The sequence below is a fragment of the Malus domestica genome, chromosome 02 (assembly GCF_042453785.1).
Source record: "Malus domestica chromosome 02, GDT2T_hap1".
Lineage (NCBI taxonomy): Eukaryota > Viridiplantae > Streptophyta > Magnoliopsida > Rosales > Rosaceae > Malus > Malus domestica.
This window is the reverse complement of record NC_091662.1, coordinates 4,510,074-4,534,437: the sequence shown is the minus strand read 5'-3', so window position 1 is coordinate 4,534,437 and position 24,364 is coordinate 4,510,074. Positions and strand designations below refer to the sequence as shown.

General features: G+C 38.5%; 2 protein-coding genes across 14 annotated transcripts in view; both read left to right on the top strand.

The window, feature by feature from the left end:
• Positions 1 to 12,059: 12,059 nt before the first annotated feature.
• Positions 12,060 to 24,364, top strand: part of LOC103407734 (disease resistance protein RPV1-like) — a 55,043-nt gene continuing 42,738 nt past the window's right edge. For 8 of the 13 annotated variants that reach the window (XM_070806234.1, XM_070806259.1, XM_070806233.1 and 5 more), the window contains exons 1-5: positions 12,061 to 12,446; positions 12,584 to 12,648; positions 12,763 to 12,826; positions 14,155 to 14,235; positions 15,497 to 15,542. The gene's annotated coding sequence lies outside the window, so the exon portion shown is untranslated. The other 5 variants (XM_070806242.1, XM_070806240.1, XM_070806254.1 and 2 more) reach the window with 3 other exon arrangements.
• On the top strand, positions 16,406 to 18,756 carry LOC103418166 (disease resistance protein RUN1-like). The gene is made up of 2 exons (XM_070810381.1): positions 16,406 to 17,067; positions 17,715 to 18,756. The coding sequence occupies exons 1-2, from the start codon at positions 16,406 to 16,408 to the stop codon at positions 18,754 to 18,756; spliced, it is 1,704 nt and encodes a 567-aa protein (XP_070666482.1).

Below are 24,364 nucleotides of genomic sequence, written 5' to 3'. Positions count from 1 at the left end.
TTATTTCGAGCCATCTAAATAGCTAAAATAGTAGAAAGACCCGCAAAAATCCATAGATTTTGCAATTGTTTGGAAAATGGCTTACGGACATAAACATCCCAAAAAGCAACTAAAGAATCTGGAAGAGGCAAAGATGTACCAAATTGACATGCTAACCACCTCCAAAGTTGCCTAGATATCCGACATCCAAAGAAAAGATGAGCAGTAGATTCTTCAGAATTACGACATAAACAACAAATGGATGCCAAAGAAATACCACATAGTTGTAGCGCATCTTATGTAGGAAGTTTATCATGAAAAAACCTCCAAGCCAAAATAGATAGTCGTGGCAGAATAAAATGTTGCCAAATAACCTTAGCCTAAGCATAATCACTATGTCTCCTTTGAATAAGGTGATAACCAGAAGAAAAAGAAAACTTCCCAGTAGGTGTGTTACACTTACCCCCCATATTTTAATTATATCTAATTTCCCCTGGAACATATTTTAAATCTATCAATTTAATCCTTTATCTCTTTTAATCCTAACCCTTGATCTAGATTCCTTATTTCTCCTAAACTACCAAGTGGCAGGTTCTCAACTCTTCTCTTCCCTCTCTTCCTGAGCACTTTCCTTTCAGACATCTTTTTCTCTCACGAGAACTCTCCTCTCTCCCTTTCTCTCCCTGCACCGTGACTAACCCAGCAAACTTGCATGCAGCTCCTGCTGTAAACCATCATCATCATCATCTATCTTGCGTCATTTCTCTCTCTCCGTCGCAGCGAAGTCGGGGAACCCAGAGAAAGGACCTTTGACGAATTTCTCCATTTCTTCTGGCTAGGTAAGTTTGTTTTCCTTTTTAAATTACCATTGTGGTTGTTGGGCGTTGTGTGATGAAAATTATGTTGTTCTTTCAAGGTTTTGAGGACGAGAACGGCACGGGGGAAACTCACCCATATTTTCCGACGAATCCGTGACCTTCAAAGGTTTTTTAGAGCTCGCATGGTTGTTCACGGCGAAGCTAGGGTATGAAAAATACTCCACTCTCTTCCCTCTTCATTTTGGTACTTGGTTTGAGTGTTGAATCATGAGTTCGCCGTCAACCGGAGCTGTAGCAGCTCTGGTGTTCTTCCCCGACAACACCTAAGCCATTAGGCCATTTCAAGCCACCCACGGGCCTTAACCCATTCTTGGACTAGCCCAGTTCCTTATTTCTTTTAGTTGGTTAATTGGCATATGGGTCGTGCCCTGCATGGGCCGTGTGTGTGTGTTGGGATGTGCGTGTGTGTGAATGTGTGTGTGAATGTGTGTTAGGCTGTACATGTGAGTGAGTGTTGGGCCGTGCGTGTGTGTATGTATGTGTGTGCATGCGTTCTGTGCATGCATGTGTATGTGTGTGCTGGCGTGTGTGTGTGTTGTGTTGTGTGGCCCAAACCACCATCCTTTTTATTCCTAGGCCTATCCAAAACCAAAACCCAATAGGTTCTAACCTTATGTAACCTAAACCCTAATTCAGATCCAAACCCAAGACCCATTTCCAATTCTTGAAATTCTATAGTTGGGTAGTTTAATAAATTGTACATTTTTGTGCTTAGGTTAAGTTGCTAGTGGGGATTTCCTTAATCATTTTCCGCACAATTCTGCTGTTACGGAGTATCTATGAGTGGACCCTTTCTAAAATTTGCATAATTTCATAATTTATTTGCATAAATGAAATGCATGTCTTACGAGTTTATAAACTGATTTTTATGTTAAGCATGTTTATGAAATATGTTGTTTATCATCTTGTTTTTGGTGAGGAATTAATTGTTAGCCTATATTGAGCTATATTTTAAAATATCATTTTTTCTATAAAAACCATGAACTGGTAAACTATCTGATGGATGACGATAGGATGCTAGAACATGTTTTAGAAACTCCTCTTTATAGTTTAGATGATGGATGACTTTATACTATGAAGTGATTATTTTTTAGAGGCGTAACTATTTGTGCATACCTAGTGGACACTATGCCGCCTGGGGCGAGGATCTGGTGTTGGCTGATAAGCCGGGAGAAATAATCCCTAGCTACAGGCTGAGGGACATGGAATTGGTAATCTCTGGCTACGGGCGCAGAGACCACGGTGCTGGCATAAGGCCGAGAGATATATTTATTTCAGTGATCTTACTAGTAGTACATCACGCGACGAGACAATCTGTGAGATGTTTGATTTTTTATTTTCCATGATGACTTTTGAGATATTTTTGGCATGCTAGGGTTTTCAGTAAATCCATCACTTATTATGCTAGTAGTTTTCTTTATATAAACTGTGGGGGTTAGTATCTTGATAACTGTTTTATTATTATTGTATATATGAACTTGGTCCACTCACCTTTGTTTTGCTCCCCCATTCAAATCTTAGAAACGAGGACTATGACACAACGTACGAAGCATTCCCCTACCAGTAGCAATCTATCACTCACTTGCGTGATATCTTGTAATAATCTTTCCTTTTGTGATCTTGTTTTAGAACGTGTTCTGTGCACGCTAGACATTTCCTTAAACCTTGTTTATTACTTCTAGATTCTAATGATTATTCATGCTTATTTTCCTCCTAATCATTTTTCTTGTATTCAATAAATGGCTTTCGTCACCCTCAGGTGTCGGACAGCACGTGCCTGTCCAGGTATTCAGGGAATATCAGGGTCGGGACGTGTCAAGGTGAGGGCTCCCGAATCAATTTGTCATCCTCAACATTTAAAGGCAAAGGCAGACGTAAAATCTGTTGCACAATTGAAGGGAATACATTTGTAATCTGGCAAACATCAACTTTGTGCTTCAATAACATCTAAAACCCGAGGAAGAACCTTAGGTGAAATGACCGAAAATAAAGAAGGAAACTGACCTCCCATCACCAATAATCCAACGACTATTATTATTCAAAATAGGCAAAGCACGCTTCAAACCATGCCACACAGAAGACCGTAAATAGATATTTTGATTTCTGTAAGGCGAAAGAGGAAAATGCTGATGAGCAAAAGAACCCCACGGAGAATATGATTGTAAAGCATCCCATTCAAAACTAAGCAAAGCCGTCAAATTCAAAGAAGATAAATCATGAAGACCAAGCCCACACACCATACTACAAACAACTGTTACCAATTTCCGGGAAGATAAATCCCCTGACCAAATAAAATTCCTTGCGCAAGCAGAAAGATGATTTAAAACGCAAGATGGCAATTGATAAACTGAGAAGCTATGGAGAAATAAGCTTTGATAAACAAACTGCACCAATTGAAATCGTCCAGCCATTGAGAGAAGTTTACCTTTCCAACCCGAGAGGCGAGCTTTAGCCTTGTCTACCAAAGATTGAAAGTGAATTCTCCTTGACTAAAGTTGAAGGACTTGCTCAGTATCGGCCCATTGCTTTTATATCAACGTCGAGGTTCCCCCCTCCCCCCCCCCCCCCAAAAAAAAAGTTGAAGGACTTGCTCTATATCAAAAGTTGTAACAAGGCTGGTTTCAGTATAGTACGTAGCATTTGCCAATATGAAGAAATTGAGGTTGTTTTAGCTCAACTACGTACAGCTCAATGGATAATACAAACATATTCCCAAAGAGTTAAATATGGTTGTGCTGGAATGGATGCCGTTTGAAGTCCATACCACATGACTTTTTTAATCAACTAAGACTATTTGTTTTGGAGATGCAGGGTAGCCAACTGGTACATGTTTTGCGAGGGTTCCACGGTACAATCAATTACACATGACGATGTTATGTTTCTATTTATTTTTGGATTTCCTTCTCGATATTCCTTTTGGGTACTAATTTCAATTTTATTTGGTTTGTGAAACAGTCGCTTGAGAAGTTAAAAATAATTAATCTCAGTTTTTCCTTTTTCCTAATTAAATCACCCGACTTTTCACAACTCCCAAATCTAGAAGAGTTGAGATTCGAACACTGTATCAATTTGTCTAAGATTCACCCCTCCATCGGTCATCTTAAAAGATTTTATTTGGTAAGCTTTGAAGGATGCAAAATGCCTATTTTTCTTATGAGGGATTTCTATTGATTTCTTTACGTTTGATTGCCCTGCATTTGAAACAATGCCCAATTTTTGAAAAATGTCAAATATGAGAAAATTGAAAGTAAGTAATTCAACTAAACTCACTGAGGTTCCAGGTATGCACCAATCTCATAGCTGATTTCAGGAAAAACATCCTACACATGTATATCTCTCTATCTCATTGCCTTCCTATCACACAAAAATGCACATGTACATGTGTATGTATATATATGACACTTACATTGTATATATAGGGATGGACTTCTCGCAGATTTGGTGGTATTTCCCACCATGGGAATTATATTCCTGATTGGTTTGAGTTTGTCAACGATGGCAATAAACTCAGTTCTAATATTCCTCCAAGTGATGATCGTAATTTTGAAAGGCTAACTCTATTCTACTTTTACCACTCAGGGCTTTTGATCGTTGTCGTCCTCTTCTTCTTGCCATTACTATCATAAATAATATCAAGCACACTGAGTTGCAGGCCACATGAGTAGAGAATATTGGATGGATCTAATATATGAAGACAATTATCTTTGGCAAGGACAATTATTGAACGATAAGCTCAATTTGCAATGTCGGGATAAAGTTGAAGTTGATATAATTTTTGCGGAACCTGATTTTTCTGAGACATTGAAGAGAACAAGGGTCAGTCTAGTACTGGACAAACCTATGAAGGAAAATGTGCATGATTTGGATCGTGCTGTTTATTTTTCTGACCCACATCTAGCTCGGTTCTACGAAAGTGAGGCAGGACCAAGCCATGACGCATTCAATAATAATCATTCCAGTAATCAAATGAGAATTACTACATAGTGAAAGCATCATTTGTCTAGATTAAGTCGCATTCAGATCGGTTCTATGGTGAGCCAAGATCAGGGCAGTGCTGCATTGTCATCATCAAGCTCATCCACATCATCACATATCTGAATTCCTGGACTACAGATCACTGCCAACTTCATCATCAGCAAGTATACTTTCATATTAATTCTTATGATTTTTCCAGTAAGTAATTGTTTTAATTTTGAAGATGAATTGCTTTTAGTGCTTTTGTATCGTGTTTTCCTCGGTCATGTGATGTGATCAACTAACATTGTGATTCTCTTTGTATTGAATGACTCAACTACTACTTGCATGAGGTCTTTTTTACCCTACACTTAATAGTGGTCAGTTGAAGACAATATTGATATTGGTTCCTTCTCTTGGATTTTAAATTATATTTTTGCCTAACAGTTGCTTGAGAACTTGAAAAACAATAATCTCAATCATTCACACAACCTAACAAAATCACTAGACTTTTCAAAGTTTTAGTGGTCTTAACGTTGTATTTAGATTAGTGCGAAAATCTTCATGCAATCCCCAATTTACCAACAAACTTGAAAGACAAGGCGATTATCTTTGGTATACGTGATCATTATTTTTAATTATATATTACAATGAATCGACGGTCTGCAGATTTGTGCTAGTTTCTTTTCTTTCCCCCCAAACCGCCAAGAAAGTTCAAAATGGTCAATTACTAATAATGTGAAAGGGATCCATTTTTTTTAGAGAAGAATGTGAAAAGGAACTTAATCAAATAGAGAGACGCGTAATCAACATCACAATATTTAATTATGGAGTGATCTTTTTTCACGGTCCATATCCAATAGAAAGATGTAAAGAGACTCTTTTAAAGTGAAACTATCTATAGATTATTTGCCACTTAATGAATTTGGCATAATATTTTATAATATTTACACAAAAATGGGTTAACTACACTAACACATCCCGAAGTTAATCGAGTTTTCACAAAACCCCCTAATGTTTGAGACATTACACTAAAGGGGTGTTAGCGTAATATCTCAAACGTAAGAAGGTTTTGTAAAAACTCAATAAACCTCAGAGGGTGTTAGTGTAATTAACCCCAAAAATATGAGATACTAAAATGTTCACAAAAAAATTTCGATTTTGAGAGAATCTTTTTAGCATTTCTCCTTCATATAATAGTTTATTATGGACTCAACATAAGTTGTGTTGAGAAAGAATACCAACCTCACAAAACCAGAAAATCTACAAAAGTTGAATAACTGTAATTACGGCCTCTTGGATTTTAAATTTAACTTTGTGTAACAGTTGCTTGAGAAGTTGAAAATTAGTAATGTCAGTCATACACATGACCTAACAAAATCACCAAACTTTTCAAAGCTTCAGTGGTCTTTCAAAGCTTGAAACACTATATTTAGATTAGTGCGAAAATTTTCGCGCAATCCCCAATTTACCAACAAATTTAAAAGACAAGGCGATTATCTTTGACAGGGACATATATCGGACGATAAGCTGATCAGTTTGCTAGCCGGGGATAACGTTTTTATTGGTATGAGGCCGATTGACATTGCAAATGGTTATTCTGTGAGCGTGAAGAAAGTAGGGATTAAACACTTGCCAAGGAATCCAGCTGTCAGATAAGCATACATTAGTTAATTAGCTCCAATAATATTTGGGTCGTTACTTACATATAATCATATCATATTTTATACGTAAATATTATTATTTATTTTAGGGATACTTTGGATGTGATTCTTAATCCTTAACATTCTTTGACTAAAATATTAATAGTATTCAAAGTTTGATCAAAGTCCTTTGACTTTGTACACATCATTATATTACAATTAATATTTATATTTTTTATAGTTTTGACATTAATTGTTTAATATTTTATGAGATTTATAATCTTATAAATTTAAAATCCCTCATTATAATACTATTAGAAACAGTTACAATAAAAAAAATTCAAACATTTTGATTGAATAAATGAATAAAACTATGTAAAAATAAGTTATAATAAATGGCAAAAGAATGTATTCATAGTGTTAAAAAAATTGGTACATTTTACAAAAAAATTGGTACGTTTCACATATAACAAAGTGGTACATTAATAAAGAAGAATATGTACATTATAAATAAATTAGGGTACAGATAAAAGATTAAAAAATTATGAGTACAAATTAATTTTAAAAAAAATATAGGCGATAAAAGAAATTAATACATGGGTACAAAATAAAACTAAAAAGAAAATACTACAAATTTAAAAAAAATGTTGCAAATTAAAAGTGGATATAAACTAAAAATATAAATATATGATACAAAGTTTAGGCATAAAACATAAATATACCATATGTAATTTTTCTATCATTGATTAAATATACAATGTCATGTGACAGTATACACATGGGTATAAACATAAATAAAACTTTAAAAAAATATGGGCACAAAAAGAAACTAATATATGAGTACAAATTAAAAATGAAAAAAAAAATTGGTACAACTTAAAAATAGGTACAAACTAAAAATAAAAATATATGATAAAAATTTAGCCATAAATATAAATATACTAATTGTAACATTTTTAACACTAAAGGAATATATTTAAAAATAAAAATATTTTATTATTCAAATAATTAATGATGTTATTAATACTCAATGACCTTGATCAAAAATTGAAAATGAATAAGATTTTAATCAATGAAGTAGCAAAAAGAATGATGTGAACCTAATTCTCCTTTATTTTATATTATAATGGATCGAAATCCTCTGCAGTTTCGTGCTAGTTTCTTTCCACTTCACCCTATACCGCCAAGAGACTCAGGGTGCGTTTGTTGCACCGGACTGTCTTGGACTGGACTAACTTCAGGACTAAGCTGGACTGGCTTAGACTAGACTAAGCTGGACTAATTTAGTGAAGCGTTTGGTGCAGTGTCGGATTAAAAAGCAGGATTATAATATTATATTATTTAATCTATATTTATTAATATTTTATTTTTAATTTAATATATCAATTAATATTTTGTATTACTTTATCTTATTTTTCTAGAGCCATCTTGCTCTCCAATCACTTCGTCATCTTTTTCTCTGCGTCTCCCTCCCCATTCCCCTTTTCTCCCATTTTGTCCCTCCTTTTCTTTGTACCAGTCTCCTTCCCCTCAAATTTTTTTTTTCCGATTTTACTTCTGTACCCTCTCTCCCCTCCCTCCCTTTGTATTTATTTTCTATTTTCTTCAGATTTGGTACATGTATTTTCTGGACAAATCATAGTTTAGCAAGAGCCTGAAACACGCAATCCAGGATTTCTTTGATTGATTTGGCTTTGGCGGAGAATTTGGAGAAGGGTTCAACGGCGACGATCTGATCGAGGCTGTTGTTGTCCAGCCACCATGGCTGATGTCGGTGGTGGAAGAATCTGGGTCATCACCTCTGATCAACGATGCCAAGCAGCCCAGCCACCATGAACGTCTGAAGCTTCAAGCAGAGAGAGGAAATACAGAAAGAAAGAGAGACGCGGGGACTGGGTAGGGGCGAAGTGAAGAGGAGAGGGTCTTAGCAGTCCGCTCCTTCTCGAGGGGTCTCGCTAAGACCACCTAGCGAGTGTTTTAGTCGGAGCGAATCGCACCTAGTCCCATTAAACTTAGTCCCTCTTGCAAACAAACACTGGACTACACTAGCTTTTAGTCTAGTCCAGTCCAGTGATGTTTAGTGAAGCTAAACAAACATGCCCTCATTGCATTGCATCCAATTCGCAGCCCGTACTCCAAGTCCAAGTCATATAAAAAGACATTGATAGCTCCCTTGTCCTTTCAAAACGTTGTTTATGTATTGGCATCAATTTGGTGGCACATTTACGTAAAGGTAATCGGCATCAAGAAACGGAATTGAATTCCGATTACGAAATACTCTGGTGTTTACCAAATTTGAGGCAATCAAAATTTAGTGGGTCCCACACAAATTTTGGAATCCAATTATGAAATTTGGAGGAATTGGACTCCTAACAATTAGATGGTATTTGGATTCCGGAGGATTGAGGGAGTGATGAATCCATTTTCTTACCCATTGTGCCCTCGCATAAAAGTTGAAATTCCGAAGAAACCCAAGCTCTCGTCCCTAGTGTTATCCCTTTCCTTCTCCTTCACCACCGTCGCACATCCCTTACCCTTCCCAGGACACAGACTCGACCACCATCATCTTCCATAACAATTAAACCACAAAAGTTGATCAAACCACAAACCAAGAAGAACCCCAAATTCTCCGCCAGAGGCGCAACTCGCTCACATGACTTGAGAGCTCTGAGCGACTCCTTGAAACTTTTCAGCATCGACTGGGAGAGAAACCTCTCAGTTTTTGAAATGAGGTTGTCCTCCGAGTACTCCTCCGTCATCTCCAAATACTTTCCGGCGCAACGTAACGGCACGACGTTGGAGGAGCTCAGGTCGATCTTGACGCCGTAGTAGAACTTGGCGGTGATTTCGAAGGTCTCGGAGCCGCCGGGGAAGTCCGAGAGGGATATTTGGCACTAGACTTCTTCGATTTCGTCAGTGTCAACTTGCTGGTGGGGCTTTGATGGGTTCATCTCTTACTCTGTGATAGGTTGTGAAGCTTTCTACTTTTCGACATGAGAGGGAACTGTAAAAAATCAGAAAAATTGGAAGCTGTTAGCTGAAGTTTTTGGTGGTGGAAGGAGTTGAAATGCAGAATGTACTCTCCAGGTGTTCGATGAAATGACTTGTGAAGATGGAAGGTCATTTCTACTCTAAAAAAAATGTAACAATTTTACTAAAGAAAAATTCTCTCTAAAAAAAATGAAAGAAGTTTTACTAAAAATAATTAGCAAATAAAATAGATTAGTTAAGCAGGGGTACTTTAGTAATTATATTAAATTTTATTCCGATTCATATGAATTAGTAAACAGTTTATATAGATCAATGTCATTTATACTCCGATTCTAGACAGTTTTGGTAAACAACTTCAACATGAATCTAATTCTGATTCCAGCTCATTCCAATTCCCCCTCAATTCAATTCCTCTTCAGTTCAATTCCCCTCAACCTGATTATGGATTAGTAAACGCGCTGCGTATTATATGTGCGAGGATATGAAGGTAAAAGAGCTCTACATTGGTAAAAGGAGAAATCTTACAAAAGAGCTCTACATTGGTAAAAGGAGAAATCTTACAAGCGTTTATAAGTTATTACGTTACTCTCCATATTGCTAATTAGCTTTATGGTAGAACCTTAACTTTTTTCAATATGGTTCATTTGCCTAGTAACAAAAGAAGTTTAAACCTATTGCACATTTTGCAGTCCCCGTATGCCTCCTTGAAATCCCTAAGAATTATATTATGGGAACTTTCATGAAAATGACTTGAATTAAGTTTATTTTAATAAAAAAATCATGCTATAACTTTATTTAATTAAAAAGACTTAAATTTTAATGAAAACCCCTTAAATTTTAATAAAAAAGACAAAAGAACTTAAATTTTAATGAAAGAGACATAATTTTGATATTAAAAAAAAATTAAAAAAAATCTGACACGCGGACCCTCGGATCCTCACAATGTTTATGAAACCTTTACACTGTTTATGAAACCTACGATACTGTTTATGAAACTTACGATACTGTTTATGAAACTTACGACACTGTTTATGAAAACTTACAATACTGTTTATGAAACTTACTACACTATTTATGAAACTTGACGGTACTACATTATTCTCTCCTCTTCTTGGATTTTCTTAGCACATTCTCACATTCCAAACACATTTTCTTCTCCTAATTTTCTTCAATGCTCATCAAATTTTCTCTATATGTCTTCAATTTCTTAACTTTCTACACCAATTACTTAATTTTCTTCTATTGTCCACCCATCTACGACTTCCTCTTCTCCTCCACCTACAATCTCACCTTCTCTCTCTGCAAAATAAAAAAATAACACAAATGAAATCACTAAAATCGAATTCACCCATGGATATGAGTCCATATCGTACCTCCGCTTCATGTCCTTCAATGGGAAAAAAACGACTATAAGGTTGTGAGGCTTGTTAGGGTTTTGCTTCCACACGAGAATGTCATCCTTGAAGTTGAGGTTTACTGCCTTAGGTCATATGCTTGGAGAAGAATAACTGTGATGCCTTCTTTTTCAAATACTGTGATTTCTTGGCAATCTAAGTGTACATTCTTTGATGGAGTTGTGTATTGGATTATAATGGAGTATTCTCGCACTTCCATACTTGCTTTTGTTTTGGGCAGTGAGGTTTCTCAAAAGATTTTGCTTTTATTTTGACAAACTCCAAAGTAATTGGTATCTGAGTTTCCAAGGTGCCTGCAGCAAGCAAAACATGAAGGATTTGTTATACCAGTTTATATGGGGGGATGCGCCTAGTGCAAGTTGTGTTCTTTATGATTTTTTTTTTTAGTTCTTTTGTCCTTATCATTAAATAAAGTTAGTGGATGGTTTTTGATTAAAATGTAAAAATTTGAAGCCATTTTCATTAGTTTTCGTTTATATTATAGCACCTGTTAATAGTTAATACAATGATCCATCATGATTCTAAGTTCGAATCTTGTAAATGGTTGAATCAATTACCGCTCATCTTGAATAATTGTTTTTAATCATCCCTTCACATTTGGGTCCACTTTTGTTTATTATGTGGTTGTTGTCATGCTACTTCTCAAATCCTTCCACATTTCAACTTAAAATAATGTATTATTGATGATTGAGATGTAATAACCGCCAAGAAGTCATTGTTTTATAATGTATTCGATAGTCTTTGTTTTATCATGTTCGTTTCTTTTCTCTTTTCCTCTCTATTACTCTTTCTTTACACCTTCCTTGCCTATGTTGTTTCTCAAGTCCATATTTTCAGCCATGATCAATTTACTCCATATATTCATATACACGAAAGTTCGAATCTTTTTAGTAATTTTGAAAATTTTAGTTTAGATAAATCCCTTTTGTAAAAATATAAATATTGTAATAATCATAACAAAGAGAGTGTTTCACTTTCATTTCACTCACCACACGAAATTTTTTGAAAAAAATTAATTTGAACAAATCCCTTTTTGTAAAAATATAAATATAAAATTGTAATAATGTGAAAAGGAACCATGTTTTTTAGAGAAGAATGTGAAAAAGAACTTAGTCAAATAGAAAGGCTGAATTAACTTGGCTGCTGAACAATTCAAGAGCCTTTCCTACTTGTACCTAATTTTCATGTAGAGTGTCAGCATGAGCGGCTGCTGAATATTCGGCAGCCTAGTCTTGTTCTAGAAAGACGGGTAATCAACAGCATCGCAATTAAGTGATCTTTTTCCATTCCCCGTTCATTTTCGTCCTTGGCAGTTGGCACAGTGGAATGCTACCCACGCGTCGATAATCGTGACTTCTTCTCCGCTTTTCCTTTCCTTTTCGTTTTTCTCCCTCACAATTCTCAGCCTCCGTCGGTCTCCAACCTCGCTTTCTTTGGCTCCCAAATCGGCTTCTCTCGCTCTCCAACCTCTCACGAATTACAAACAAGGTGCTTTCTTACTGGAAAAACCACTGAACCAGCACAACTTTCCTCCGTTCTTCAATTCGATTCGAATAATTTTTTTACCCAGAAACTAGCGTTTCCTGGTGAGTTTTACAGCTTTCTAGTGTGGGTGTTTCAATTTCGTTTTTTTTATTTTAGATTTGCAAATTTGTTTTCTGTTCAGTTTTCATTTTGTGATTTTGGGGGGTTTTATTGATCGATTCTCTCACTCATCTCTCAGCTCTCTCTCTCTCTCACTTTTGAGGTATATGCCGTTGGATTCCATTTGCTGTTGCTGATCTGCAGGTAAAGCTTCAATTTCCATATAAAGCTTCCATTTTTCATGATTTCTGGAATTTGGGTTTTAAACAATGGAAATACTGCTAGATTCTTATCATTATGTTCTACTAAATTTTTCAGGCTGAGGAGGATGACGAGAATATTAGTGGTGAATTGTATTCCAGTTTAATTAGGGGAAGAACAGGTAAACTTGTTCTACGTTTTCTTTCGTTTTTAGTTGAGCATTTATTGGTAAATCATTCACTCGTACTCACTAAAGGAGAGCTTGAACCTATGTACTTGTGTAAACCCTTTACAATTAATGAGAACTCTTCTATTCCGTGGACGTAGCCAATCTGGGTGAACCACGTACATCTTGTGTTTGCTTTCCTATCTCTATCCATTTATATACTTATCCACACTAATGACCGGAGCAATCTAGCGAAGATCACAAAAAGCGACCGTTTTCGTTACCTAGGATCTATCTTGCAAGAGAACGGAGAATTAGATGGAGATCTCAACCATAGAATACGAGCTGGATGGAAAGAGTGCATCCGGCGTGTTGTGTGACCGTCGTAGGCCACTGAAGCTCAAGGGAAAATTTTATAGGACGGCAATAAGGCCAGCGATGTTGTATGGCAGAGAATGTTGGGTGGTGAAGCATCAACACGTACACAAAATGGGTGTAGCGGAGATGAGGATGCTTCGTGGGATGTGTGGGCACACGAGAAAGGATAAGATTGGGAATGAGGATATCCGAGGTAAAGTAGGAGTAGCCGAAATTGTAGGAAAGATGAGAGAAAATCGGCTCTGGTGATTTGGACATGTGCAAAGAAGGCCGACTGACGCTCCGGTTCGAAGATGTGACTACAGGACAGAGGTTCAGGGCCGAAGGGGTAGAGGAAGACCTAGGAAAACTTTGGAAGAGACTCTAAGAAAAGACTTAGAGTACTTGGATCTAACGGAGGGCATGACACAAAACCGAGCGCAATGGCGTTCTAGGATTCATATAGCCGACCCCACTTAGTGGGAAAAGGCTTTGTTGTTGTTGTTGTTGTTGTTGTTGTTGTATTTATTGGTATTTTCCACAAATGTTTGGATTGTTCGTGTTTGACTTTCATGATTGTGGCCTTTTTGTTTGGTTTTGTCTTCCTTTTTCGCTTCTCTTATTTTGATTTTCCGTTTATATATTCTGCGTTTTCTTATGGCAGTTTTGGACCTTTTATTTTCTGAATTTTTGTACGCTTTATGGGTCCTCATTTAATCTGCTTAATTATCATCATGATCAACTAAGATATCACTATTTCATACACTATAGACTTTGGGTTACTGGTTGAATTATGAATTGAGAAGTGGATAATGCCATAAAAATTTTGCTTGGAGTAGGAGGATGTTCTTGGCACACTATAAGAAGTTTTCTTTTTCTTTTTGGCAAGTTCTTCATATTCATGATTCTGTTATCAGTGCATTTGCTTTCCCATGATTTCTCATAAATTGGACGTGAATGTATTTATAGATTTTTATTTTTTCTAGCCAGACAAAGGATTTGATTGAGCAACAGGTGCATCAACCATATATTAGTACTACAACTGTACGAGGCCTCAGCGTTACAAGGTCTTGAAATTACCTCTCTCTTTTTTGGTTTTTGATAGATTATATGAGATTTTATTGCTGTTAGTTTGTTGAAGTTCTCGATTCATGACCATATATTTTTTCAACTTGTACCATTTGGTTTCTGTTGACTTTAACTCTGAGTTGTAGTGGTGTTTGTGTTTTCCAAATTTCTTCCAATAACTTAGTTTTACTTTGATTTTGTTTGTATATATATCTTCAGAGCAATTCTTAGAGTTGCAATCTTACCAGCTACGAAAAGGAAAGTTATTGAGAAAATCTGGAGAGAAGGGCCTCCTAAATTATTATGGCCAGCAGAAGCAGTAAGTCCTGTTTTAGATCATTCAACAGGGAGATGGTATTCTCCATGACAACTGCTCCAACACCAATAACTCCTTTTCCCCAGGATTGACCAAAATATCAACTTCAAAGCAAGTTTTGTCGGGTGTAACGACATTTGTAGGGCAACAAACATTTAACTAATCAGATTTAATTTAGGTCAATTTTGGATTTGCATTAATTTGTTTTGATTTCTAACTTTTATAAGCAATTTTTAGTTTGTGTGAAAAATAATATTGTTTTTTATTCTCATTCCTCACACACACTCTCTCTCTCTTTCTCATGTTTTTGAGGAGTTTGAATCCTAAGTGTGTTTCTGTTTCTGGGTTTTGAGTGTTTTGTTGTTTTCTTCTGGTAAAGTATTGTTCTTACTCTAAAAGTGGCAATCAGTGCTGTGTACTTTGTGCATGATAAAACTTATAAGTGTAGTATTGTGGTGCTTATTTTTTGGTTAAAAGTTAAAAGAGTCTCTTATTAAGATTTTGGTCGATTTGTATCCAACTTAGACCAAACTTCAGCTTAGCTATACTATCAAGAAGCATGTTATCACATGACTGAAATCATCTTTTTACATCGATAAACATATTACGACTTGATTGATATGGATATATAGACCAATAACTTTAGCTATATGTTATAGTTTTACACATGAAAATTGAATGTATCAATTTTAAATCTTTCAACCATGTTATTCAAGTTTCAACAGATGCCATAAACTGCCATATATTTTTGAACTCTGTAGAAAAGGAATTTATATGCAACATGATCAGAATGACTACATAAACTGCTTATAAAATATCTTTTCAAATACATAAGGAGAAGGAGTGATGGTTCTCAACGCATCTTTATTGTTGCCCAAGTTTTTGCTAATTTTGAAAGCTATGAATTGCTAATGGATTTACCTTTTTTTGTGTGGAATTTTCAGAGTTTTGGGTCGTCGGAGGAAGAACTTAGTTGCTTGACATTTTGAGGTATGTACTTTGCTTACTTTTGTTTTAGTTTCTTCAATTAGATACAGTTAATTCACACCAATGCTTTTGTTTCTGTTGGGTTTTGAGTTTAAACTTTATCCGGATTCATTTGGTGGGTGTTTGGAACTTTGGAATCAGATTTTCAATTGGTTTTGTGAAGTCCTAACTTTTAATTTCATTTGGTTTGACCTTGAGTTTAAAACTTTATCTGGAGTCATTTGGTGGGTGTTTGTAACTTTTGAATTAGGTTTTTAATTCGTTTTGTGAAGTTCTAACTTTTATTTTCATTTGGATCTGACCTTTTAGCTGTCATTGAAAATAATCATAAAAGTAAAGTTGTGTATTCCTTAATTCAGTCTTTGGCAAGCCATCATGCATGATAGTAACTGGTTTTTAGTAAATGGTGATTTGGAAAATTCTTTGTTTAAATTTCTAGGTTTTGATGAATTCTTCGTTTAGAGTTGGTGACCAACAATCGACCCACCACCAATTTTAGATCCAGGTTCGAGCATGCCTTAAAAGTGCAAGTCATTTTTCCATTCTATTTTGTTGATTTTGTCATCTGGGTTTCTTAGAAAGCTCGCACCTCGTCTGACTAGGGTGTTACCTTTCTATCTGTATTGTTTGGAAAATTTCAGAAAGCTTGCATTCAAGTTTCTCTCTGCACCTTCTGGCCAACATTATGTCGTTTCTCAAGTCCATACGCCAACATTATTATATTATAAACTATATTCTTGTTGACTGAAGGAGCTTGATTTGGGTTTAGGTATTTCAGGATCATCCGTTCAACAGCACAAACACAACTACTGCCATTTTTCAGTCGTGATCTAAACCACTGCTGTGCCATAACGGTGGATACTGCCATGACAACCCACGAAGCCTCCTCTTCATCCTCCTCCAAGTCAAAACTTTGGAATTACGACGTGTTCTTGAGCTTCAGCGGTGAAGACACACGCAATGGCTTCACGGACCACCTCCATGCGGCATTAACAGACAAGGGATACCAGGCTTATATTGATGAGGATGGTCTAAAAAGAGGGGAAGAAATACAAAAAGAACTGGAACAGGCAATCGAAAAATCGAAGATCTCTATCATTGTCTTCTCAGAGAGGTATGCAGATTCAAGTTGGTGTCTTAACGAGCTGGTGAAGATCATGGAGTGCAGAGACAAACTGGGGCGACATGTTTTGCCAATATTCTATCACATTGATCCTTCACATGTCAGGAAGCAGAATGGAGTTTTAGCCCAAGCATTTAAGAAGCACAAAAAGAACATCCGTAAAGAAAAAGATGACAAGAAACGTGAAGAAAACCGAGAAAGGGTAAAGCAGTGGAGAAAGGCTCTTAGAGAAGCTGCAGAGTTAGCCGAAGAATTTCAGGAGCACGAAGAGGGCATGGGTGAAGAAAAGGATGACAAGAAACGCAAGAAACGTGAAGCTAAACAAGAAGGGGTAAAGCAGTGGGAAGAGGTTCTTACAAAAGCTGCAAATTTGTCTGGCTACCATCTTCAAATCACTGATAATCGGTAATCATTCACGTGCTTTTCAATATTTAAGTTGTATTACACTTATTAACATGCTTAATTAATACGCCTTAATCTCTCATATAAAATCTAGAGGAAAATTGTAGCTTTGGTTCCTAAATTAAAAATTCATTACATTTTGTCCTTGAACTTGATAAAATCTGGAGCGTTAGTCCTTCGTAACCAATTCCTTTAAATTTTAGTTAAAAGTGTTTACAACTTTACATGTTAGTTTCACCCCATCAACACTCGCAGGCTCGCAGCCCACCCCTTCACCTTCAATCTTTGATTCACACCCCGTCAACCTCCCACTTCCAACCCCCAATCCCTAATCCCTAATCCCTACTCCCCGGCCGTCCCCAACCTGTAGCCCACGGACCGCAGCCTTCACCCGAACCCCGAACCCGCATCCCCCAAATTTCTTGAATCTTAATTGGAGTTTAATTGATACACCAAACTTTAATATATCCATGAATGAATTTGTTTCTTTTATTGAAGTTGGTCACAAAATCACATACTAGCTAGTAGCTAGTTTGTGTACATATATATATACACACACACACGAAGGAAGAAGGAAAGAAAATTGTTTATATTAGTACTAATAGCTCCTACTGAGCCTACTTACTAAGCTTACCAATTCAATTTTTCAGGCGCGAAGCAAAGCTTATTAGAGAAATTGTTGACAAGATTATCCCGGAATGGCTTCCGAGCGCAGAAAAATTACATGTGGCCAAGCACCCAGTTGGAATATATAATCGCATTCAAGATATCATCACTTATCTTTCAAATGGTGGATCAGATGTTGTTCGCATGGTTGGAATTTGGGGTATGGGTGGATTGGGTAAAACAACAGCTGCCAAAGCCATTTATAACCAAATTCATCATAAGTTCCAATTCAAAAGTTTCCTTGCCAACGTTAGTGAATATGATCTGGTTGATTTGCAAGGAAAACTTGTTTCTGACATCTTGAAACAGACCGAGTCTAAGTTAACCAGTGTTGATCGAGGAATGAGTCTGATAAAAAATCATCTCCAACGTAGAAGCGTACTTGTCATTATTGACAATGTAGACAAAGTGGAACAACTAAATGCAATAGTTGGAAATCGTGATTGGTTTAGTCCAGGAAGTAGAATTATCATAACGACACGAGATGAACGTTTACTAAAGCAAGTGAACATGAAAGTGGACAAGACATATCCGCTTAAGGAAATGAATGAAGAAGAAGCTCTGAAGCTCTTTAGTTGGCATGCCTTTGGAAATAGTTGGCCTAATGAAGGATATCTTGAACTCTCAAAAGAGGTGGTTTCTTACTGTGGAGGTTTGCCACTAGCCCTTGAAGTTTTAGGTTCTTCTATGATTGAAAGAACCCCAACAGAGTGGAAAAGTCAGTTGGAGAAATTGAAAAAATTTCCTGATGAAGGAATAATGAAACCGCTAAGAGTAAGCTTTGAAAGGCTAGATCTTACACAGAAGGATATATTCCTTGACATTTCTTGTTTCTTTATTGGATGGGATAAGGACTTTGTCGCAAAAATATTAGATGGATGTGAGTTTTTTGCAACAGTAGGAATCAGTGACCTTCGTGAACGATGCCTTATAACTGTTGAACACAACAGGTTGAATATGCATGATTTGCTTCGAGAAATGGCCAAATTAATCAACAACAACAACAACAAAGCCTTTTCCCACTAAGTGGGGTCGGCTATATGAATCCTAGAACGCCATTGCGCTCGGTTTTGTGTCATGTCCTCCGTTAGATCCAAGTACTCTAAGTCTTTTCTTAGAGTCTCTTCCAAAGTTTTCCTAGGTCTTCCTCTACCCCTTCGGCCCTGGACCTCTGTCCCGTAGTCACATCTTCGAACCGGAGCGTCAGTCGGCCTTCTTTGCACATGTCCAAATCACCGGAGCTGATTTTCTCTCATCTTTCCTACAATTTCGGCTACTCCTACTTTACCTCGGATATCCTCATTCCCAATCTTATCCTTTCTCGTGTGCCCACACATCCCACGAAGCATCCTCATCTCCGCTACACCCATTTTGTGTACGTGTTGATGCTTCACCGCCCAACATTCTGTGCCATACAACATCGCTGGCCTTATTGCCGTCCTATAAAATTTTCCCTTGAGCTTCAGTGGCCTACGACGGTCACACAACACGCCGGATGCACTCTTACACTTCATCCATCCAGCTCGTATTCTATGGTTGAGATCTCCATCTAATTCTCCGTTCTCTTGCAAGATAGATCCTAGGTAGCGAAAACGGTCGCTTTTTGTGATCTTCGCTAGATTGCTCCGGTCATTAGTGTGGATAAGTATATAAATGGATAGAGATAGGAAAGCAAACACAAGATATACGTGGTTCACCCAGATTGGCTATGTCCACGGAATAGAAGAGTTCTCATTAATTGTGAAGGGTTTACACAAGTACATAGGTTCAAGCTCTCCTTTAGTGAGTACAAGTGAATGATTTAGTACAAATGACATTAGAAAATATTGTGGGAGAATGATCTCGTAATCACGAAACTTCTAAGTATCGGAGTGTGGTGTCGTCTTGACTTGCCTTATCTGTCTCATAGGTAGATGTGGCATCTTCTCTGGAAGTACTCTTCCTCCATCCAGGGGTGGTATCTTTAACTGGTGGAGATGCACAAGGTAATGTATCAATTTCACTTGAAGCTTACTTGTAGTTTCAGGCTTGATCAAGCGCGATACAAACCATGTAGTAGGAGTCCCCCAAGTCGCCGAGCTAGGGGGTCTGCTGAAAGAGGTGACAGACAAGGTAAGCAATCAGAGCTCCGACTGATTGTTCACCTTCTCCCCATCTTGCAGCAGCAGGAAGGATAAAGAGAAGAAAAATGAGAAGAGATGATATGAGATACTTTTGCTTTTGAAGAAGTAACTTTCCACAGGCTTATTCTTGAACTAAGCTGGAGGGTTTTCTGGTTTCCTCCAGAGTATAAGGCCGACTGAAGAATTTGAGGGTCAAAACAAGTCCATCAAATCTAGAGTACGTTCCACCCTGCTGATATGGGATACTTTTGCTTTTGACAGAGTAATGGATGTATCGGCACGTGTGCTGTTACGCTTGTCTCCACATGCTTCCTTGTATCCTTCGCACTTGCCCTATTTGTTCCTCAAGCAGATGCGGAATCTTCCCTGGAAACATAAGATGTTGAACATGAGTACTCGAGAGCAATGCCAGGTAAGTAATCAGGTAAGGGGTTCCAGGCAGTCAATTCCTGGATGGAAGCTTGATTCCAAGTGCTGACTGATTGCTCTCTTTCTCCTTGTCTTGCAGGTAAAAACAAGGCCAAAGGAAAAGACAGGGAAAAAGCATGATATGGGATACTCTTGCTTTTAACCCTGATGATATGAGATATTCTTGCTCTAGTATAGCTTGTTTGCAGAGGTATTATCGGGGGGAAAGAAAGCTGAATATTTCGAAAGGCTTCGTTGGGAGTGCCCTCTCAGATATGATGAAGGGTTGAGCATTTTTGCAGGTGTGCCTGTCCGTTGGGGATGGAGGTCGACATATATAGGAGTCTCCCTAACAACAAGTAGTAATGCTATTCCTTTACCCTGCTTGGTCATAGCACGGTAGTGGGAGCTGTCAGTTTCACATGTTTTAACTCTGTCAGAGCACTTTGAAAAAGTGGTCTGTGGTATCTGGCTCTCGAGATTCAGAGAACGATGCCTCTTCGATTTTTGAGAATGCAATCATGCTGGGGGTCTGGCTCTCGAGATTCGGAGAGCAGTGTCTCTTCGATTTTTGAGGAAGTAATCATGTTGGGAGTCTGGCTCTCGAGATTCGGAGGGCGGTGCCTCTTCGATTTTGGAGCAAGCAATCTTGTTGGGAGTGTTGTCTCGAATGTGAGTAAAGGTTGGGCATGTTTGCTAGTCTACCTTGCCACGAAGCACAAAGGTTGACACACAGGGACTTTCCAATTATCCAGCAATGGTACTGTTCCTTTACCCTCTCTTCGATTTTGAGAAAGTAGTCATGTTGGGAGTCTGGCTCTCGAGATTCGGAGGACGGTGCCTCTTCGATTTTGGAGCAAGCAATCTTGTTGGGAGTGTTTTCTCGAATGTGAGTAAAGGTTGGGCATGTTTGCTAGTCTACCTTGCCACGAAGCACAGAGGTTGACACACAGGGACTTTCCAATTATCCAGCAGTGGTACTGTTCCTTTACCCTTGTGGGTAATAATATGGTAGCTAGACCTTCAAAATTTATGTGTCTAAACTTTGTTAGTGCTGTTTCTTTGCTATTCTTTTACCTTTCTTGGTCAGAGCGATGTAGTGGGAGCTGCAGGCTTCACGTGCTCAACTTTGGCAGAGAACTTTAGCAAAGTTATCTGTGGTACCCATGAGCTATTGTTGCGTGTGGGAAGTGGGTGATTGAACAGTAAGATTCATGTGCTTTCTACTTCACCAGAAGTCTTCGACAGAATGCCCATAATTTCTGCAAAGCTGAGTGTGCGTGTGACAGGTGCTGACAAGGCTAGAAAAGTAGGTGCCTCTTCGATTTCTGAGATCGGCCCTCGTGGTCTCTGAGCAGCCCAGCTTTTGAGAAAGCGAGCGCCTCTTCGATTGATTCGGAGAACGATGCCTCATCGATTTTTGAGAAAGCAATCATGCTGGGGGTCTGGCTCTCGAAGATTCGGGGAGCAGTGTCTCTTCGATTTTTGAGAAAGTAATCATGTTGGGAGTCTGGCTCTCGAGATTCGGAGGGCGGTGCCTCTTCGATTTTGGAGCAAGCAATCTTGTTGGGAGTGTTTTCTCGAATGTGAGTAAAGGTTGGGCATGTTTGCTAGTCTACCTTGCCACGAAGCATAGAGGTTGACACACAAGGACTTTCCAATTATCCAGCAATGGTACTGTTCCTTTACCCTCTCTTCGATTTTTAAGAAAGTAGTCATGTTGGGAGTCTGGCTCTCGAGATTCGGAGGACGGTGCCTCTTCGATTTTGGAGCAAGCAATCTTATTGGGAGTGTTTTCTCGAATGTGAGTAAAGGTTGGGCATGTTTGCTAGTCTACCTTGCCACGAAGCACAGAGGTTGACACACAGGGACTTTCCAATTATCCAGCAGTGGTACTGTTCCTTTACCCTTGTGGGTAATAATATGGTAGCTAGACCTTCAAAATTTATGGGTCTAAACTTTGTTAGTGCTGTTTCTTTGCCTATTCTTTTACCCTTCTTGGTCAGAGCGATGTAGTAGGAGCTGCAAGCTTCACGTGCTCAACTTTGCAGAGAACTTTGGCAAAGTTATCTGTGGTACCCATGAGCTATTGTTGCGTGTGGGAAGTGAGTGATTGAACAGTAAGATTCATGTGTTTTCTACTTCCCCAGAAGTCTTCGACAGAATGCCCATAATTTCCGCAAAGCTGAGTGTGCGTGTGACAGGTGCTGACAAGGCTGGAAAAGTAGGTGCCTCTTCGATTTCTGAGATCGGCCCTCGTGGTCTCTGGGGAGCCCAGCTTTTGAGAAAGCGAGCGCCTCTTCGATTTCTGAGATCGACCTTCGTGGTCTTTGAGCAGCCCAACTTTTGAGAAAGCAAACGCCTCTTCGATTTCTGAGATCAACCCTCGTGATCTCTAAGCAGCCCAGCTTTTGAGAAAGCAAACGCCTCTTCGATTTCTGAGCAGGCGCCTCTTCGATTTCTGAAGCTCCGTCGAGTGCAGATTTTTATAGGGGCTGGCATTAAGTTCCAAAGCACACTTGAATCTCCACCAGTAGAAGCTTCATTCTTGCACTTCTAAGATCTTGATTTGTCTGACCTCTTCTAGATTCAACACCTTTGAAAATGTCTGGCCCCTCCGACCGTCGTTTTGACTTGAACCTTGTTGAAGAGGCAGCCCCGCCTTCTCCAGACAACATATGGCGCCCATCCTTCGTCTCCCCTACTGGTCCTCTTACCGTTGGGGATTCCGTGATGAAGAATGATATGACCGCTGCGGTGGTGGCCAGGAACCTTCTCACTCCCAAAGATAACAGACTACTTTCCAAACGGTCTGATGAGTTAGCTGTTAAGGATTCGCTGGCTCTCAGTGTTCAGTGTGCAGGTTCTGTGTCTAATATGGCCCAACGCCTATTTGCTCGAACCCGCCAAGTTGAATCATTGGCGGCTGAAGTGATGAGTCTCAAACAGGAGATTAGAGGGCTCAAGCATGAGAATAAACAGTTGCACCGGCTCGCACATGACTATGCTACAAACATGAAGAGGAAGCTTGACCAGATAAAGGAAACTGATGGTCAGGTTTTACTTGATCATCAGAGATTTGTGGGTTTGTTCAAAAGGTATTTATTGCCTTCGTCTTCTGGGGCTGTACCGCGTAATGAAGCTCCAAATGATCAACCTCTGATGCCTCCTCCTTCTAGGGTTCTGTCCAGTACTGAGGCTCCAAATGATCCCCCTCCGGTGCCTTCTCTTTCTGGGGCTCTACCGACTGCTGAGGCTTCTCCTAAGCAACCTTTGTGAAGGCTCCCTCTTGTGTGTTTATTTTGACTCATGTATATGTACATATTTGTAGCTTATCGGGGATATCAATAAATAAGCTTTCCTTCATTTCAACGTATTGTGTTAAATACACCAAAGCCTTCTTCGCTAAGTTCTTTGAATTTTCTTTTGTTGAAGCTTGTATGTTGAAGCTTTCTGAGTGGAGCATGTAGGTTGGGGTAGTGTTCCCTTAATTTTCCGAGTGAGGAAAACTTCTCGGTTGGAGACTTGGAAAATCCAAGTCACTGAGTGGGATCGGCTATATGAATCTTAGAACGCCATTGTGCTCGATCCTGTGTCATGTCCTTCGTTAGATCCAAGTACTCTAAGTCTTTTCTTAGAGTCTCTTCCAAAGTTTTCCTAGGTCTTCCTCTACCCCTTCGGCCCTGAACCTCTGTCCCATAGTCGCATCTTCTAATCGGAGCGTCAGTAGGCCTTCTTTGCACATGTCCAAACCACCGTAACCGATTTTCTCTCATCTTTCCTTCAATTTCGGCTACTCCTACTTTACCCCGGATATCCTCATTCCTAATCTTATCCTTTCTCGTGTGCCCACACATCCAACGAAGCATCCTCATCTCCGCTACACCCATTTTGTGTACGTGTTGATGTTTCACCACCCTACATTCTGTGCCATACAGCATCGCCGGCCTTATTGCCGTCCTATAAAATTTTCCCTTGAGCTTCAGTGGCATACGGCGGTCACATAACACGCCGGATGCACTCTTCCACTTCATCCATCCAGCTTGTATTCTATGGTTGAGATCTCCATCTAATTCTCCGTTCTTTTGCAAGATAGATCCTAG

Excerpts from the sequence above, each read along its gene's own strand:
- LOC103418166 (XM_070810381.1), top strand. The coding sequence starts at position 16,406 with ATGACAACCCACGAAGCCTCCTCTTCATCCTCCTCCAAGTCAAAACTT. Across the intron at positions 17,068-17,714 it reads CTTCAAATCACTGATAATCG|GCGCGAAGCAAAGCTTATTA; the intron begins GTAATCATTCAC and ends TCAATTTTTCAG.